At 45.9% G+C, this 20,446-nt stretch overlaps 1 protein-coding gene across 4 annotated transcripts in view; it reads right to left on the minus strand.

The window, feature by feature from the left end:
• Nucleotides 1-18,771: 18,771 nt before the first annotated feature.
• Nucleotides 18,772-20,446, minus strand: part of NIPAL3 (NIPA like domain containing 3) — a 52,888-nt gene continuing 51,213 nt past the window's right edge. For all 4 annotated transcript variants that reach the window (XM_035019483.1, XM_035019485.1, XM_035019484.1 and 1 more), the window contains one exon: nt 18,772-19,585. In XM_035019483.1, the coding sequence (XP_034875374.1) occupies nt 19,386-19,585 (200 nt within the window). In that variant the 3' untranslated portion in view covers nt 18,772-19,385. The remainder of the gene's footprint in view (nt 19,586-20,446) is intronic.

The following is a 20,446-nucleotide window of genomic DNA, read 5'->3' on the forward strand; positions in this document are numbered from 1 at the left end:
CCGGAGCCGCAGCCTCGCCGTGGGCGGGAGCGGCGTCAGGGCCCAGCCAGGCTGCCGGCGTCGTGCGGGCGCGCGCGTCCCCGCCCCGCCCCCTCCCCCTCCCTCGGCGGAGCGCGCGCGGCGCAGGCGCCCGAGGTCGGCGGCCGGCGGGGCCGCGCCGTGCCCGGACGCCAGCAGGAAGCGGCCCCGCCCTTCGCGCGCGTCCTTGGGGGCGGGGCGGAGCCGGCCGCGCGCGCGCACTTGGCGGGCACCGCTGGGTTTGCTGGTTCCCGGGCCGTGGGGCGCTGGGGCTGCTGCGCTGGAGTGGGGCTTTAGGTCCCCGACGACAGGACCTTTGGCGCCCTTCTCGTCTCCCACCGTGGCCACAAACAGTTTATCTCCTCAGGTTAGCTCCATGTGTCGGCCACAAGAGTAGTTAGTGGGAGTATTAGGGACATTTACTGAGCGCCAGTTACTATGTACAGTGCGCCGCGGGCTTGGCGAGCTTTACCCCCTTTAACCTCACGGTGACCGGCGAACCGGATATTATTAGCCAGCTTTTATGGACGTGCTGAATTGCCCGAGGAGAGCAGCGGCTAGCAGGTGGCTGAGCTGTCGGCAGACCGCGTGTGCAGCTCCGCAGCCTGGTCTCCTCACCGCGGTGGGATTCCGCCGCCGCTGCCGCAGCCTCCTCCCCCTCCCCCACTACTCTCCCCCCCAACTCTCCCCCCCCCGCCTCTTTCCCCTCCCTCTTCTTCCTCCCCGTACATATTAACATTATGTACGATGTTAATAATATTTACATTTTTAGTGCTTTACATTTACAAAGTACTTCTCACGCACACTCGTTTGCTGCTCTCAGAAGCCCCGGGAGACAAGGGGACATAATTATGTTCATTTTACAAACAGAGCAAGCACCTAAGCTAGTCAGTGAGTTGTCCAAAGTTAAAATGGTAGGCCTGGGGCTCTTTGGCTATTATTATTATATTTTCTTGTTCTTTTTTCTTTTTACAAGGCAACTGAGCCAAGCTTGGAAGTGAGCCTGTGTCTCTTCCCTTAGCTCACGGAGAGGGAAACAGAGGCAGAAAACAGGAAAGGAATTTGTCTTAAGGGTGCAATTGGAAGAAAATCAGTTCTGATGACCCACCCCTAGCCCCCTCAGAGGCAAGGTAAAGCAAATTGAAGGTCAAAATCCAGGAGGCAGTGTTGTCAGGCACTCAGCACCCTGGGCATGGGGTGGGAAGAAGGATTAAAGTGTCTGGAATACATCCAATGGCTGTTAGATTTACACTAAGGAGACGGGGTTGGATTATGGTCCCAATCACCCTAACGACTGACCCTCTGCCATCAGAGAGATCACCCTTCCTGCTTACTGCTCATTGCTTCTGTTGTTTCTGCTGCTTCCAACCCTGCTGCCCCTGCTCGGGACCTTGACCTAACCAAGATCTTCCTTTTCATCCATTTCACAAATATTTATTGAGAGCCACTTTTTTCATCAAAGACACCCGAAGAACTGCAAGAATTTTTTCTTCTCTAGGTGACTCTAACCCAGCAACTTGGGCAAAAAATTGAGTTGTTAGGTCAAATGAGTCTGGGAACTGCTGCATTCTGTACCACTGCTTGAGGATCCATGATGCTTGTCAACACAGAAATGGTTCTGAGAGGCCCTTATGTAAAAAGACCGTGTTGCCTTGTTTAACCCAGAGTTCTCCTTGAGGTATTAGGCTGGGCCTTGGGCTGTTCAGGGTAATGTCCACACAGATCTACCCTATCAGGAGCTCACAGATAGAGGAGACAGATGAGCAAACAAGTAACTGTGAGACAGTTTTATACATGCACTAATAGAGCATTTACAAAGTGCTGACAAAACAGAGGAAGAAGTGAGCAATTCTACTGGGAAAATGGAGGGAAAGACATGCAGATAAGACAGTATTTGAGTAGGATTTTTCTAGGTGGAGAATATGGGCAAGGGCACTTCATAGTAACAACAGCATATTTAGAGACATACAAGTATACCTTTGTGTTGGTCTTTGGGGATCGGTATTAAGTATTATTCAAGAGGGTTTTTTTTTTTGCATGTAGTAAACCCAGCTGGGCTAAGCAGCAAATGGAATTCATTGCTTCACGTAACAGAAAAGGTATGGGTTCCAGGCAGACTGGATCTGGGGGCTTAAAACTATGACATCAGAACTTAGTTTTTTTTGTTTTTTTTTTTTTAGATTTTATTTTTAAGTCATCTCTACATCCAACATGAGGCTCGAACTCACAACCCCAAGATCAAGAGTCGCCGGCTCCACCGACTGAGCCCACCAGGTACTCCCAGATTCAGTCTTTATTCACCACTTCCTGACTGTTTTCCTTTGTGTTGATTTTTCACTCTCAGGCTGCCTTTCTCCATGAGATGGCAGAATGGCTGCTTACAACTTCACATCACGTCCTTACCAACAGAAAGAGAGTTTATTTTCCTCGTGGCTATCAACAAAAGTCCTGGCACTGCCTCTTGTTGTTCGGATTTGGGTTACTTATGCATCAATAAACCACCCTCTTGAGAAGGGGCCTGGGATATTCTGACTGCCCAGGCCTGGGGGTGCATGCTCTCACCTCTGGAGCTGCGATGCAGTGAGGTCGGCCGCTCTCAAGCTCTCAAATCTCACAGGCTGAGAACTGAGGAGAGGTGGCTTCCTGTGTGAGGGTATTTTCTGTTGGTCCCTTTAGGTGATGCACTCTCTGCCCTTTTCCTTCCTGATTGGTATCTCAGGAGGCCGACCTGCGTAGATGGCTTCAGCGGGTCCAGTGTCCTCTGGCTTCCAGTTGAATTTTTCCAATAGAAGATGTTAGGAGATCAGAGCGGGTGGAGGAAGATGAAATGAGGGTTTTACTCTACAGGCCCCTTCCCTCTCAGGTTCCTGCAGGTTGGCTGCATACATCTACTGAGGCTTCTGTCAAGTGTCCTACAGATCTCTCCTCTAGTTTTGTTAAGGTCTTTCTTCTCTTAGCCTAGAGGTGGTCATGGCTCCCCTCCACTGGCAGCTGCAGGGTACCATACCTCTTCCATCCCTTCTTGTTTCCCTCAGCCCTGGCCACACACTTGTGACTAACTTTTACCAAATGCGCCTCTGATTAATCTTTTCCTGGAACCCTGATGGTTACATTCACCAAAGGTAATTCAAGTGTCTACTACCAAAAGGAAGGGAAACGAATACAGAGTAGGTACTGGCAATAAGAGGGCCTTACTGGTTTGGTAGAGCTATGGCAGGAATGCAGACCAGGGATGATAGTGCCTTCAACCAGGGTCACAGGGAAGCATGTGGTGAAAAATAGTATGATCCTGACTGTATTCTTATTTTTTTTAAAGATTTTATTTATTTATTTAAGAGAGAGAGAGAGCGAGCACACAGATGGGGGGGAGGGGCAGAGGGAGAGGGAGAAGCAGACTCCCCAGTGAGCAGGGAGCCCGATGTGAGGCTCGATCCCCGGACCCTGGGATCATGACCTGAGCTGAAGGCAGACGCTTAACCGACTGAGCCACCCAGGCACCCCCCTGCCGACTGTATTCTAAAGGCAAAGTTAACAAAATTTGCTGATGAATCATATGTAAGTATGAGCATTCGAGAGGAGTTGAGGATGGAAGCAGTTGGAAGACATAGGTCTGGAGCCCATGGTGAGGTCCCACTGGGCATGGTGATTTGGGAGGGAGGTGTGATGGGTAGTTGAAATCATGGGCTCAGATGAGATGAGAAGAGCAAGTGGAGTAGAGCACAGAAAGAGCAAAGGACAGAATCCAGAACAGCGTCAGGTCTTTACGTGGTAGGCAGAGGGTTGCCACGTCGTATCCATCAGCTAGGTTGTGAGCAACTCGAGAACAAGAATGGAATCGTCCACATCTTTCCTCTTTCCCATTTTGTGTCCAGCAAGGTGCTGGGCACACCAAACCAATAAGTGCTTCTTATGAATGAACTTTACACAGTTTCACATTTCTAACGCTCCCTTCTTCTCCTGAGGTCTGAGTTGTAGGCAGAGAAAAAATGAAAGAGGAAATGACTCCTTGTGGCTCAATTCATTGAAAGCTGTGCCAAGGTTGGTAAGCATTTTGCTGTCCTGGAAAATGCAAATAGAACCTGTCAGATGATGCTATGGATCCTCAGCAGCTCAACGCCTGCCTTTCAGGAGAATTTCCAGATAGGCGATTTCTTTTCAGATTTTGTGATTCTTGTTTGATTAGATTTAAAAGTCAATACTTTAAGAAGTCATTATGGAAGTAATAGAAGTAGTCAAAGATCTCTTTCTCACACTTATGCATTGCTGGTGGAAAATAGGATACAACCATTTTTGGAAATTGTTTGCCAGTTTATCAATCTAAATGTACACCTATCCTATGACCCAGAAATTCTACTCCTAGTTATACACTCAAGAGAAATGTAAGCATAGATATACACACACACTGCTCTTAATATCTTTATTCATAATATCCTCAAACTGGAAATATTCCAAATATCTGTCAAAAGAAGAATGGAGATGGGGCGCCTGGGTGGCTCAGTCGTTAAGCGTCTGCCTTCGGCTCAGGTCATGATCTCAGGGTCCTGGGATCGAGCCCCACGTCGGGCTCCCTGCTCGGCGGGAAGCCTGCTTCTCCCTCTCCCACTCCCCCTGCTTGTGTTCCCTCTCTCGCTATCTCTCTCTGTCAAATAAATAAATAAAAGCTTAAAAAAAAAAAAAAAGAAGAATGGAGAAACTATGGTATATTCAAACAATGAAATAGTACAGTCATAAAAAGAAATGAACTACTGATACACATAGCAACATGAATACATCTCAAAAAAAATTATTGAGCAAAAGAAACCAGACACCAAAGAGTTGTGGATGTGATTCCATTCATATGAAGTTCAAGAGAAGGCAAAACTCATCTCTGGTGATACAATCAGAATAGTGACTACTTCTGAGGGGTGGGATTAAGTAGAAAAGGCATGAGAGCACATTTGGGGCTTATGGGAAATTTCTTTCCACATTATACATTCAACACGTATTTATTGGATATCTGCTATTTGCCAGGCACTGTTCGGGGCACTGGGAATATAGCAGTTAACAGAACAGACCAAGGCCCTGCTTTTATACAGATCTACCCCAACTCTTTTCATTGGCTGCATGGCACCAATGCATTTTTTTTTAAGATTTTATTTATTTTTGAGAGAGAGAGAGAGAACAAGCAGGGGGAGCATCAGGCAGAGGGAGAAGCAGGTTCCCCACTTAGCAAGGAGCCCGATGCAGGACACGATCCCAGGATTCTGGGATCATGACCTGAGCCAAGGGCAGATGCTTAACTGATTGAGCCACCCAGGCGTCCCTCAATAAATTTTAAATAGAAAAAAGTGGCCTGTCTTTAAATATGGACAATGACAAGCCTGAGGAAATTTCTTCTACCTTTTTTAGTTGCTGATGGGAAGGTAGCAAAATATAGTGGAAAGAGCCTGGGATTTAGGGGGTCAGCTCCACCATTAACTAGTTGTGTGACCTCTGAGCAAGCTCATTAAACCTACTGAACCTTACTTTTCTCGTGTGTCAAATGGCATCGATGATACCTGCTTTGGTATCTACAACCTGCAGGGTTGTTTTATAAAGTGCCAGACACATTACCGATGCTCAGTACACACTATTGGTTTATAATCAGTTTATAAGTAAATTTTATTCAAGGCAGCAATATTTTGCCTCCCTTGCAGGCATGTATGACTTAATTTTGCCCAAAGAGATATGAGCAAAAAGAAGCTGAATTAGCTGGGAAGAGGTACCCTTTTGCCCTTCTACCATTTCTCTTTCTTCTAGCCTGCGATGTGAATGTGATGGCTGGAGCCCCAGCAGCCATTTTGGATCAGGAGGTAACCCTGAAGATCGAATGCTGGGATGGTGGATCAAAAAGATAAGGAGCCTGAATCCCTTGTGATACTAGAGCTGCCATGCCAGCCCCGGGTTGCCTATATCTAGACTGCCTTTACTTTACTTTACTATTGCAGCTAAACCTAATCCCCACTGATATACCCTGTAAGTCATCCCACCGTCTAGTCTGTTCACTGATATATCCTTAGCTCCTATAACAATTTCTGGTTTCTGATACATAGTAAGTGCTCAATAAATGTGGAAGAGAGGAAGGGAGGGAGGGAGGAAACAGAGTGCTAATGATTGTGAGAGAACATGTAGAGAGAAAGGAAGAGGACTGAAGATAGAAGCCCCCCTGCCAATTCATTTGGTCTCTCTCTCTCCTCTCCCTCCCACCTCTCAGGCTCATTAATGTGCATCTGGGCTTACTAGATACTTAAATTCCTAATCTGCCTCACACTCTAGATCTCCTATGGGATTTGTCTCACAGATGGTACCTTTTACTGAAGAGCCTTAAATTAACCTGCTTCCCTCAAACATCCTCATTTGTCTCCCACTCCTGGAAAATCAGTCATGCCCCCAACAGGAGAGTTGCAACATGATCCAATAGCTCACTGGAGGAGTGGACCTTCTTACCAGCACCACATTCAACATTGGTTGGGAGATGCTTCATGTAGATTTTTTATATTTTTAGTTTTCCCATCATAAAATTAGTCCTGCCCTGTATAGATAATTTGAAAACAAAGGATAAATAAGAAATCGCTTACAACCTCATGGTCTAGTGATAGCCACTATTCAGTATTTTGGTATATTTCCTTCCAATCTTTTTTTTTTAAAGATTTTATTTATTTATTTATTTGAGAGAGTGAGAATGAGAGAGAAAGAGAGCACATGAGAGGGGGGAAGGTCAGAGGGAGAAGCAGACTCCCCACTGAGCAGGGAGCCCGATGCAGACCCGATTCCGGGACTCCAGGATCATGACCTGAGCCGAAGGCAGTCGCTTAACCAACTGAGCCACCCAGGTGCCCCCTCCTTCCAATCTTTTTAGTAAGATTAGGTATATAATTGGAATCATTCAATTTGGATCTCCCATTTATTTTACTTCACATTATATTGCAAGTGTTCCTTTGTGTTTTAAAATACTATTTTGAAGTATGTTTTGTTGATGGCTACATGATATTGCATTGTGTGTATTCCATTATTCATCTAATCGTTCATTGTTGGAATCAAGATTTCTTTAGAATTTTCTCTTCTATAATTAACAAGTACCTTTTTTTTTTTTTAAGATTTTATTTATTTATTCATGAGAGACAGAGAGAGAGAGGCAGAGGGAGAAGCAGGCTCCCAAGGAGCAGGGAGCCTGATGCGGGACTTGATCCCAGGACCCTGGGATCATGACCTGAGCCGAAGGCAGACGCTTAACCATCTGGGCCACCCAGGCACCCAACAACAAGTACCTTTTTAAAAACGATTTATTTATTTATTTGAGAGATGGAGAGCATGAGTGTGTGCTTATGTGTTGGGGGGGGGGGCAGGCAGAGGGAGAGGGAGAGAGAGAATCATAAGCAGACTTCCTTCTGAGCACAGAGGCTGATGGGGAGCTTGATCCCAGGACCCTGAGATCATGACCTGAGCTGAAATCAAGAGTCAGCCGCTGGACCAACTGAGCCACCCAGGTGCCTCCAACAAATATATATAAATATATTGTTACATTTATGATGATTTCCTTAGCATAGATTCCCAGAAGAGGTTACTAGGCACTGTTCAGGGCACTGGGAATATAGCAGTGAAAAAAAGCAGGTAGCAAAATATAGTGGAATGTTCTTTACAAAGAACATTTGTAAAACTCTTCCTGGAAATTGACAAAATGCATTTCAGAAAGTTGTACAAATCATATACTCCTACATCCTCACTGTACATTTTACCACATCCTTAATAATATTAGGTTTTGTATTTACTTTTAAAGGCCTTTCCTATTTGGTCAACAGAAACAACCCCACAACATCTTGATTCCTGGAGAGGATGAACGTTTTTTCATGTGTAATTACGAGCTTTCAACATTGTATGATTGATTGTAAGAACATCTTATGTACTGAAGATAGTAACCCTGTGATGATCATACTTGTTGACATTTTCCTTTTTTTTTTTTTAAGATTTATTTATTTGAGAGAGAGAGAGAGGTCGGGAGGAGGGGGAGAAGGAGAGTCTCAAGCAGACTCTGAGCTGATCCCAGAGCCTGACGCAGGACTCGATCTGACGACCCTGAGATCATGACCTGAGCAGAAACCAAAAGTCGGATGCTTAACCACCTGTGCCACCCGGGTGCCCCTGTTGGCATTTTTCTTAGTTTGTGTTTTGCCTTTTGAATTTTTTCTTTCTTCTCCTCTCCTTCTCCTTCTTCTCCTCCTCCTTCTTCTTCCTCTCGATATACAGACATTTTAAAATTTTTGTTTGAAGGTAAATGTATGTATCTTTTTTTTTAATTTTTTAACTTTTTTTTTTTTTAAAGATTTTATTTATTTATTTGAGACAGAGAAAACGAGAGACAGAGAGCATGAGAGGGGGGAGGGTCAGAGGGAGAAGCAGACTCCCTGCCGAGCAGGGAGCCCGATGCGGGACTCGATCCCGGGACTCCGGGGTCATGACCTGAGCCGAAGGCAGTCGCTTAACCAACTGAGCCACCCAGGCGCCCAAATGTATCTATCTTTTTTTTTAAATTTTTACTTATTTATTTGACAGAGAGAGAACACAAGCAGGGGGAGCAGCAGAGGGAGAGGAAGAAGCACACTCCATGCTGAGCAGGGAGCCTGATGTGGGGCTCGATCCCAGGACCCCGGGATCATGACCTGAGCTGAAGGCAGACACTTAACCGACGGAGCCACCCAGGTGCCCCAAATGTATCTATCTTTTACCCTCACAATTTCTTTCCTTGCTTTCCCTCTTACTGATATCTAACTAATAGTGACCTTCATTTTTGGGGATGATTTCTATTTTTTATATTTACCATTTTAGTTCAAGTGAAATGTATAAAAATATGAGGTAAGACTCTAACTTAAATTCTTTTTTTAATAGATTCTTTTTAATCTTTAAGTAATCTCTACACCCAACATGGGGCTTGAACTCACAACCCCGAGATCAAGGGTCACATGCTCTACCTACTGAACCAGCCAGCCGCCCCTTAAATTCTTTTTTCAATGATTCCAACGTTAATGATTAAAGAATCCATTTAATCCACTGCTTGTATATATACAATTTAGTATATATAAAAACACAGTACATATATATTTCTGGTTATTTCTTCTGTTTCATGGATTCAGCTATTAATAGAAACTGTTTTGATCATTGTAGTTTTATTATCTGGAAGGGAATGTCAGGGTATGGATATTTTCAAATACTTTTCAGAAAAGTTTTACCAATTTATACTGCCTCCTTCCTGTCTCCCCCTTCCCACACCCCTCAAACTGCAGCAGGATCCAAGAGTGCCATTCTCAGGACTGCAGGCATTTTATTGAAAAGTCTCTGGACAACTGCAGTCACATCGGCTTGTGCTCCTGACTCGTTGTTGAACCTCAAGCAAATCTCACATGCTTTCCTCTTCAGCTACATAGAAGTAACAGTGTACCTCCCTCTTAAAATGGTTTGGAGGCTCAAACGAACGGTTTATTGAAAGCTCCTGGGAAACGATCAAATCTTAATAGAAATGGAGACAATCGATAACTATTACATTTTTTATAAAGAGAAATGTGTCGTTTAAAAAAAAACGTGTGAATAATTTTGAGGACTGGGTATGGGAACAAGTCTTTCAGTGTGTTCTGAAGCCTGGATGCTGCATTAAGATTTGCTCTTGCTGTGTTGCTCTGAATGACAAAGAGTCAGCTCCAACCGCCTACGGACCCAGCGGCTGCTGAATTAACTGCAGATCAGCTCAAGAACCACTGTGCCATGCCACACTGGAAGGAGCCGCCCTTTAAATGTTTCGACCCTTGAATTTGCTAAGTGGAGATATTTCCTGATTAATTTGAGCTGCAGATGGGTTGTGGAGACTAAGAGCTAGATGACCATAATTAGGAAAGAAGTATGGCTGGGGTGCACATGGAGGAAAGAAAAAAATGGAACATTAAAAATGGGCAGCTGCATAAACGAACCAGGGATTCGAATTATTTTAATTTTTCTTGACTGTCAGTCAGGGTTTGATCAGGGAACAGAAATCACAACAGTGATTTGAACAAAAAGAATTTAATATAAAGAATTGCTGGGGCGCTAGGGTGGCTCAGTCAGTTAAGCGTCTGCCTTCGGCTCAGGTCATGATCCCAGGATCCTGGGATCGAGCCCCTAGTTGGGCTCCCTGCTCAGCAGGGAGTCTGCTTCTCCCTCTACCCCTCCCCCTGCTTGTGCTCTTTCTCTCTCTCAAATAAGTAAATAAAATCTTAAAAAATAGAATTATTATCTAGATAGAAGGTTATTAACTAGTCACCTAACAGGTAAAAGGAACTCAAAGGGATCATGGTGTTAGCAACTGCAGGGAAGCAGCTACCATTCCCAGGACGAAAGGAACCAAGGGAAGAGGTTGTACTTATTAAAACTTACAGGGTAAGAGGATATTCAGCCATAAAAAGGAATGAAGTACTGATACATGCCACAACTTGAATGAACCATGGAAACATTATGCTGAGTGGAAGAAGGCGGTCATGTAAGTCCATACATTGTATGGTTCCATTCATGTGAAAGTCTGGAAGGGGCAAGTCTATAAGGATAGAAGGTGGATTAGCGGCTCCTCGTATTAGCGGAATCACACAGGATTTGTCCTCTTGTGTCTGGCTTATTCACTCAGCATACTGTCCACAAGGTTTGGCCATGTGCTAGCACATGTCAGTATGTCCTTCCTTTTAAGGCTGAATAATCTGCCCATGCGTACACATCTTGTCTATCCATTCATCCGCTGATGGGCAGCTTGAGCTGCTTCCATCTTTAGGCTCTCGTGAAGAAGGCTGCTCTGAACATGGGTGTGTTCATAGATGAGTCCCTGCTTTCAGTTCTTTTGTGTACATGCCCAGAAGTGGCCTTTCTGGATCATACGGTAATCTAGTTTTAGTTTTGTGAGAAATCACCTCACTGTTTGCCACAGTGGCTGCGCCATTTTACGTTCCCCTGGCCAGTGCACGAGGGTTCCCACTTCTCCACATCCTCGCCGACGCCTGTTCGTTTCTTTTCAAGGAGATGAAAATGTTCTCAAAGGGACTGTGGTGACAATTACACGTATTTGTGGATATACTAAAAACCATTGAGTTACATACTTTAAAGAGCACGTTGCATGGTGTGTGAATTATGTCAATAAAGCTGTTGAGAAAAAGCAAGAGGGGGGGCCCCCGACCTTGGGGAGTGCATGCTGACGTCTCTGAGGAGTGGGGGCCACGAAGCTGGTTGTGCCAGGGTTGGAAAGAACTCAAAACTAGACTCCACTGCTGCTCTCCGAGGCGAGGGAGTGTCACTGGGAGATGTGCATAGGGACAGGAAATAGACAGGAAGGAGCGAGCCCCTTCCTCCTGCAGCCTCACCGTCCCCCTCACAAGTGACCAGGGAGCAGCTGGCCTGGCGGAAGGGTGGCTTGCCGAGTTTCAGCCCCAGCATCCCAATGCCATCCCCTCGAAGGGCAGGTTTTCAGCTGAGAGAAAATAGCTTAATGACTTGCTGTCTTAATAGGTTCTGGTTGCTATAATAAAATACCATAAACCGGGTGGCTTATCAACAACAGACATTGATTTCTCAGTTCTGGAGGCTGGAAGCCCGTGATCATGGCGCCAGCGTGGTCAGGTTCTGATGAGGGCCCTCTTTCTGGTGATGGCTGTCTTCTGTACCCTCACATGGTGGGGAGAGAGCGAGCTGGCTCTCCAGCCTCTCCTTGTAAGGGCGCTAATCCCACTCACAAAGGCATAGGATGTGTGCCTATCAACAAACGAACATACCAACAGTTGAGTTCGTTTTGTGCAGGGTTTCCGCTGCCCTGATAAGAACAAATTACATCTTCATGTATAAGCTATGAAATACAAATTGTATAATATCAGTGATTCCCATACGAGGGAAGTGCTCTTCTCTTTGCATTTAACATGGGTATTGCATGGAATGAAAAATGAACGGCAAAAAATTGTCCCTTTGACGGTAATTCTCCTGCTCTTTGAGCAAGGGGTCCCTGCATTTTCACTTTGTGCCGGGTCCCGGAAGTTGGGGAGCTGGCTCTGCAGCTATCCTAGTTTGGATTGAAAAGTTCTTGGTCTCTCTGCCTTATCTTGAACTCTTTTCTTTCCTCATGGCCCACCCTGGGCACCGGGTCACACTAGGCCCAGGCTCTGGGGCCACCCTCCATGCTTCCACCACCTTCCCTGGTTCTCTCACCTCCTCCTTAGTCCTGACCCTGTGGGATTTCCTCATGGCTCCCTGCATTCTAACATCCTCACACCTTTACTGTGTGCCTCATGCTCGGACTCCTTTGCATGGAGTCCCTCTTTTGTTCATTGCTGTATGTAGATACCTAGCACATAATCAGTGCTCAAAAACACTTTTCCAAAAATTTTTTCCCACTTTTTATTATGAAAATTTCAAGTATACATAAAAATCGAGATGATAATTCAGACAACCCTTGTGGACCATGGCCCTCGTTGTCTACATTATCCTGCGTTTTCGGTTTCATCTCACTCATTTGTCTTTCAGTATGCTGATGGATTTCCTCAAATGCCTTGTGATTCTTGGTAGACAGCCCCCAGTTAGGAATAAAGAACTGTATTGCTTACTATAGAGAGCTGGTGTGGTCTTCCTTTGCAGTTGTGTGGGTCTGTTTACCCAAACCAAGGCCTACTATCCCCTGAATGTGAGGGGTGATTTTTTTTCTTTTTTTATCTCTGAGGAAGCGAGCTGGGGCTGTCTATGGCCTCGTGGGTCGGGTTCCAATTCCATCGGACCTCTCCTCCAACCCAGAGTACACGGCCAGCCTTGGTTTCAGCACCTCTGAGGTTCGGCTTCACAGGGCCCCTCCTTTAGACAGAACATCTAAGTTTTAATAATTCCAACGTCTTCCTCATCTTCCCTCAGCCCTGGGGTGGGAGCTGCTTCTTATGGTTGCTGCCTCTATGACGCCTTATTATCCTCTCCATACCTTTCAGTTACTTACTTACCAATTCTTTCTATTAAATTCTCTGTTCCAGTAATGGGTGTGGTTTCTGTCTCCTGACTGGACCCTGATTGATTCAATAGCTTCCTAAGAAATTAGGTACTAAGTGCACCAAGGGAAAGAAAGATGGCGTATCCCAGGCAACCGGGAAGATGGACAAGCCGATGCTCTTATGCTACCCCAGACTCAGAGACAGTTACATTCTGTGCTAAATAGTGAATAAAGATTGAGAAGTAAAAGAATTATCGTCTATTGATATATCAAGGACTGGATTTAAAATATCCAGAGAAACTCTGGAGTCCGTTATATCTGGGTTTGAATCCAAGCTCTGCCCCATACACACCAAGTGGCCCTGAGCAGATTGCTGAACTTCTTTGAGCCTCGGTTTCAGTGTTTGTCAAACAAGGACTGAGCAGCTTCCTTGCAGAGCTGTTGTGGGAGGGGACCGAAGCGATGTGGTTAGAGGACAAGCTCAGTAAATGGACGTAGAGCGTAGGCTCAGTGGTGCAGTGGAAGAGGAAGAGGCTGGAGATCCTAAGACCTGGGTTCTAGTCCCGTGCCTGCAGCTAACTGGCCAGCGAACCCCTCTGTGCACCCCCCTTTCCTGACGTGTAATCCCACATTTGAGTCACAATCAAACCAAGTCTGGTTCCCCAACGCCGGTGTCATCTTATGGGCCTGTGGCAAAATGAGGCAAATAATGACACTCTCCTACATTTTTCATAAACCTAAATTATTCAACTTAAAGGATTATCCTTTATCGTGAGATTTTGCCCTTCTTAACCATTTTGGTGTCAACGTCCTGTTTTAATGAAATAATAGTACAGTAGGGTATTTTTTCTTTTCAATGTCCTTATTTGACAAAATAAGAAGTATGAATAAGAACAACGAGTGGAGACTTGCCCCCCTAGATATTGAAGCACAACCTCAGTTAAAACCGTCAATAATTTAAACAGTATATTAGTGGTGAATGGATAGGCAGACGGTTCAGTGGAACAGAGTGGAGAGTCCAGAACAATACAGAAATTTAAAATATTACAGAAATGGCATCTCAATTCAATTATGTTTATAAAATACTTATATATAAAGGAACATTAAAAAAAATTTTTTTTTAAAGATTTTATTTATTTATTTGACACAGAGAGAGACAGCGAGAGCAGGAACACAAGCAGGGGAGTGGGAGAGGGAGAAGCAGGCTTCCCACCGAGCAGGGAGCCCGATGTGGGACTCGATCCCAGGACCGTGGGATCATGACCTGAGCCGAAGGCAGACGCTCAACGACTGAGCCACCCAGGCGCCCAAAAAAAATTTTTTTAAAGGTTTTTTTAGAGAGAGAGAGGAGTGGGAGGGATGGGACAGAAGGAGGGAGATAATCCCAAGCAGACTCCCCGCTGAGCACAGAGCCCTACATTGGGCTCGAGCCCACAAAACTGAGATCACAACCTGAGCTGAAACCAAGAGTCAGACGCTTAACCGACTGCACCACTCAGGTGCCCCTAAAAGAACATATTTTATAGAAATAATTGGATTATATATAAAATAAAATAAATAAAAAGATTTTCTCATAGCAAAAAAAAAATACTATAAGCAAATCAAAAAGTAAATAACAAAGTTTGGGGAATATTTGCAGTTCACATCCCAAAGAAGGGGTTAATCAATGCAAAATACAAATTGCATGTTCGAGTCAGAGACTCACAGAGCCATAGAATGTGGGCCAAGACTGTGGACAGTTCACAGAAAAGGAAACACAAATGTGTATAAACACATGCAGACACTTAGTGTCATTCATGTGAGGGGAAGTATCAGTGACTTGAACATTTTGATAGAAGGTGACATTTTGGTAAAAGGATACGACAGCTACCTAGTTGCCGGAATCATTCTGGGATGCTTACACAGATCACACAGAGTGTGAGGGACAGCTGCTAAGATAGATTTCTGGTCCTGTTGTTTTCATGGCAAACCGGCTTTTGGAGAGTTAAAGATGGGCTTTGTGGTTTTTTTTGTTTTTGTCCTTTTTTTAACTTATAAAGTAATCTTGAGAATTAAGTGCACGAATGTTTCTAGGGTGCACTGTTGAGGATTCACATTTCACCGTCAACAGGAGAAGGCAGCCGGCAATGTTTTTCCCCTGCGACGAGAATCTTCTCTCATTACACTGGTCTCTTGGTCCAGCACTGCTCAAAGTTCTATTAGAGAGCACTATTCCAGACGACTTTAGAAAGTATTAGCCAAACATAAGACTCGAACTAAACAGGTATCACATGGATTTTTTTTTTAATTAAATACCACTTCATAATATTATTTGCACCTAACACACACATTTTTTGAAAAATAAGACATGCTATATCAGTCATGGAGTTAACAAAATATAAGCATCCACATAGAGTATATTCTAAGGCGAGTTCATTTATGCAGCTTCTCAGAGAAACACGCAGTCCATTTTTTTTGCCTAACAACCACTGTTGGGCCAGATTTGGAATTCACGAGAGTGTGGGGTGGAGGGTCTCTAACACTACCCTGATGGATGTCTTGTATACACACAGTACCATCAAGCTGGCTGGTTTCCACCAGAAAATCAGTGGAAACATCGGTCCTCCCTTCCCTCCCCAGAAATCAACCCCATGTGACCTGAAGCTTAATGCAATGGCCTCATCAGACCTGCAGCTTCGAGGGGAGGGGTCTGGGGGAGGGGCTGAGCTCTCATCAAAGCCCACAGGCACCAGTCTTTCAACTGGTTCACTGGTTCTAATGTCTGATTAGAGAACCCAGAGTCCCAGTCTTTAGAAGAGGGGGACAGACTGGAGTGGGGAGAGGAAGACCAGGGAACAACGGGAAGTTTAAACCCAAGTTTGGTGACCTTGCTTTAGGTACTGGCTGCTAGGAAGGACAGAGAGGCATGCTACTTAATGCGGCTTGGAACATTCAAGAGGGCTTGGGGAATGTCAGAGCCAAGAGAAAAAAGATGAAAGTTGATTGCCGCCCCCCCCCATCCTAATAGCAAGTGCCACCAGCAAACAGTCCATTTACACGTGGGGACAAAGGGTGGGAGAAGATAGCCCAAGACAGATTCAGAACTCTGGAGCCCAAGGCTCCACATCAGCTGTTCTTCCAGAGTACCCAGGTGCCTACCCCTGGCTTCTACTCAGGAAACTGTCCAGTGCTCTCTGCTCAGACTTCCTGTGGCTCAGCTTCATAGCACAATGCCATCGCCCCCAACCTGAAGGCAGAGGCGGCCCAGGGCCCAGAGGCAGGGGCTGGTGGCACTGAAACCACGACAGCCAGCTGACCTGAAACTATAATGCACTTTTATCCACTCGTCTCATCCTTGCCTGGCTTGAGACTAAAAGGTGCATGACCAAAAAAGGGAAGGTGCAGAGTGAGGTTGGGAGCCCATAAAACCCCAAAATGATCACCTGGGTCTGACACATTGAAACGGCTTCCTTGTTCATCTTCCATTTATCCACTCTGCCCTCATACCTCATCCCTGCCCACCTTAGAAAAATGACTTGGAAAATCTGAATAGCAGCAAAACCAGGTTTTAATTCCCCTTTTGTGTTTTGTTCTGGTGGGCCTACAGCCTGACCTTGAAAAGTGACTTTTATTATCCCTTCAGATTCTCTATACTCTGCATAAAGCCCCCTTTCCAATCAGTGTTGATCCTGCCATTCTCTTCCTTAGGAATCATCAATGGCTCCCACGCTCTCTAAGACACACCTTGAGCTCCTCCAGCAGGCATTCAAGGCCTCTGTGATTTGGTGATTCGGCGTTCGCTGCTTATCTTTCCAGGCTCATTTCTCATCACCCTCTCTACCTCTCCTTTCTTTGCCAACACCTACTCCCTATCTCCGTGCCTTTGCAAATGCTAGCCCCTCTGACTGGGGGTGTGTGTGGTCACCCTACTTTCTATGCTTTGCTCAAATCAGATTTGCCCCCATTGATGGGTGAAGCCCAGATCATCTCCAATTCTTTTTATTTTTTAATTAAAAAACATTTTTATTTTAAGTAAAATCTACACCACACATGGGGCTTGAACTCATGACCCTGAGGTTAAGAGTCCCATGCCCTACCGACTGAGCCAGCCAGGTGCCCCCAAATCATCTTCAATTCTGAATACCCTGTTCTGGGTTAGGGCCTGACCTTTAGCAGGGCTCCCCTAACCGTCCTTTTCCCGTGGCCCATGGTTGCTCTATGCACCTCTCATGGCCCACCCTGCTGTGGTTTCCCGGGTACGTGTCTTCCTCTGCGGGTCTGCAGGGCAGAGACCACTGCTGTTCTTTGTAGCCTTCACCGGCCAAATGCTTATTTATATTTATTTTTTATTTATCTGAGAGAGAGAGAATGAGACAGAGCACATGAGAGGGAGGAGGGTCAGAGGGAGAAGCAGACTCCCCGCCGAGCAGGGAGCCCGATGCGGGACTCGATCCCGGGACTCCAGGATCATGACCTGAGCTGAAGGCAGTCGCTTAACCAACTGAGCCACTCAGGCGCCCATTATATTTATTTTTTAAAAAGATTTTACCCATCATTTGAGAGAGCACGCACACAAGTTGGGGGTGGGGAGTGGCAGAAGGAGAGGGAGAAGCAGACGCCCCCCTGAGCAGGGAGCCTGACATGGGACTGCGCCGAAGGCAGACTCTTAACCAACTGAGCCACCCAGGCGCCCCCATCCAAATGCTTACTAACACACAGCAATGTGTCACAAATATTGTTGAATGTATCCTGAAGAAAAAAGGTCATTGTCTGCTGCCTTCTTAGGCACGTAAGACACAATACCGAAGTGGTTATCACAAGAACAGATGCCAGTTTTCGAAGTCAAGGTAGTAAATCGGTATTAAGCACAATCCGTAAAGGTTAATGATCTATCGACACTGGTCTATTAACACTGTTATCTTGCCTATTAGATAAAGAGTGCCTAGGGGAACATTAAGCGTAGTTCTAAGCAGGAATCACGGGATGGATAAATGCCACGGATCCTATGGGAATTATTTGACCTGCTACATGAAGCCCAGAGAGGAAACAAGTTAGGGTAATTGCAACTTTCCAGCAGGGGTGTGTTGGCCCCTGGAGGTTTTCGCAGCCCAGTTATTAGGCTTTCAAGGTGTGTGATCCTTGGATTGCCTGCATCCGAATGACCTTGCTGCCAGTCAAGAATGTGGATTCTTGCTCCTCCCTGTCATTCCCACAGAGGATCTATGCTTGGGGTGTAGGAATCTGCATTTTAAACACACTCCCTAGGGGATCCTTATGCTCAAGTTTGCAAACCCTTACTTGCCATTCTCAGAAGTCTATAATCAGTTTTGGGGGAGGACAGTCACGTATGCAGCCTGAACAAAGCAGCAACCTCTTACCAAGAATGCCCACTTTCCCAGACATATGCACATGGGAATGACGACCCGAAGAGTCGAGGTCAACTCGAAGGAAATGAGCCAATAATTCAAGTTTGGTTTGACGGAGGGAGAATGATGGAGGCTGTCTCTGCAGTAAGCACCCCTAAGCTTCCTAGAGGGCACTGGTGTGCAGGAATACACACATGAAACAGCCCGATTTTCTGCCTATCCTTTTATATTATAAGTGGTGCAATCACCTTTTCTAAGATGAAAAGGGATTTTTCTTCCTTTATGGGCTAACGTATCATTACCCCTGCTCCTGTCCTTATTTCCCTCTTACTCTTAACTTCTCAGTTCCTGGGGGGTGGGGGGTGGGGGGGGAGAAGCCATTACATAGTTCACAGAACCAAACCAAATTAGTTTTCAGAGATCTAATATAAACACACCAGACATGTTTTCACTGGAAGGACACAGACAACTGGAAGGCAGAAGTGCCTTTCCCACAGGTGAATGATAGGGTGTTCCCGGGCTGGCCTACTATGCCTTGTGATGACAACTCAGATGTTACTGGAAATCTGGAACTATGAGTGAGATGGGGAGGGTCAGGCAAGGGAAGACTAGATTCAGAGGTCTCTAGCCTTTCACTGGATGTGGAAAGTGAGAGCAGAATCTCTGCCTTGCCTCAGCTCCGAGGAATGTGGCAACTGTTGGTCACTGCCGGAGGAAGCTCAGTTGTCATCGTCAGGGATGAGGACGGCTTTCCCAAGCTGGCTGGGCAGAACCAGGCAGAGTCTGAACTCCGCAGCCCCCCCCCCCCCCCCCCAGAGAATACTGCTTCCATCCCCCCCACCCCGGTCATCTGAAATCTCCGAGACCAAGATAATGGATTCTTTGCCAGAGACAAAGGCTCTTCGAGATCCCCTTCTAGAGAGTTCTCTGTTTAGAAAAATAAGACTTGAAAGGCAAACTTTAGAATTCAGGGTTGAACCACTGCCGGCTCGGCTTGAGAGTTATAAATGGAGGGAAGGAGAGTCTCCTTCAAGGTGGGCTCATTCCTTCTTGGTGTGTTCCAGGACTCGGTAGGGAACCCCAGAGGCACCCCCGGAGCTGTGTTCCTCTTGCATGACTGGCAGTGTGGCAGGAGTGTAGATCTCAGAAACGTTGTCGTTGTTTTCCAGGGCCCCATAGGAAAAAGAAGCTTTGAGGTCAGGCTGAACCGTCATTCCTTTGTCATGCATGTTTTGCATACCTGAAATGAAATCCATTTTCTCCAAATCATTATGGGGCAAAGGGGCCAAAGCAGACTGCATCTTCCTCTACCCCACCACAGCCTAATTACAGCGCTCGGGCGCTAATCACGTGCCCTGCCCATCTCCTGAATGCTTTCGATTGAAAAAAGAACACTCATAAGTATATGCTAGCAATATTATGGTTGCCAAGCAACAAGGGATGAATCTTCAGGAAATATGCACACAGACCAGCCACTGTCAAGAGAAGCATGGGTTGGCAAAGAATGAGGTGGGAACGTGTGTTTGGGCCCCTCGGGGAGCAGAACCAGCACTGTGCTTTGAACGTGGTAGATGCCAATACTCGCCTGCTGAATTAAATCGGGATCATTATCCCCTCGAGAAAAGAGGGTAACCTTCGTGTCATGGACATGTGGTGGTGGCAGATGCATTGTGACACTCGGAGAGTTTTGACCTTTAACACTGAACATCGCGGATCCGCAGAGAGGGGAGGTGTGATTCTCCCTGTTGCTTCTGGGCACGTGTTGCTGCTGGGTTTCTACTTACAGTTGAGGAGATCTATCATGGTCGGAGTGCCCCTGTCGGAGGCTGATGTGCCAGGGAGCTGTTTCTTTTCAGCCAGGGGGCACCGAGGTCCAGATGTGAGTGCCAGGCCAGCTCCCAGCTCTCAGGGCTTTTTCGGTTTTCATTTTTTAGAAGTCTTTCAGGTGCTAGAATTATTTAAGCCCTCTCTACATTGTGACATGCAGTGCATTTTTTGGAAATTGAATGCCTCTTGAACTGTAGCTACTGGTCTGTTGTGAAGCTATCAATCTAGATGGACCAAAAGCAAGGTTCTAGTGCTGACCAGGGAAACCAAGTAG

The sequence above is a fragment of the Mirounga leonina genome, unplaced genomic scaffold (assembly GCF_011800145.1).
Source record: "Mirounga leonina isolate KUSES-001 unplaced genomic scaffold, KU_Mleo_1.0 Mir_173, whole genome shotgun sequence".
Taxonomy (NCBI): domain Eukaryota; kingdom Metazoa; phylum Chordata; class Mammalia; order Carnivora; family Phocidae; genus Mirounga; species Mirounga leonina.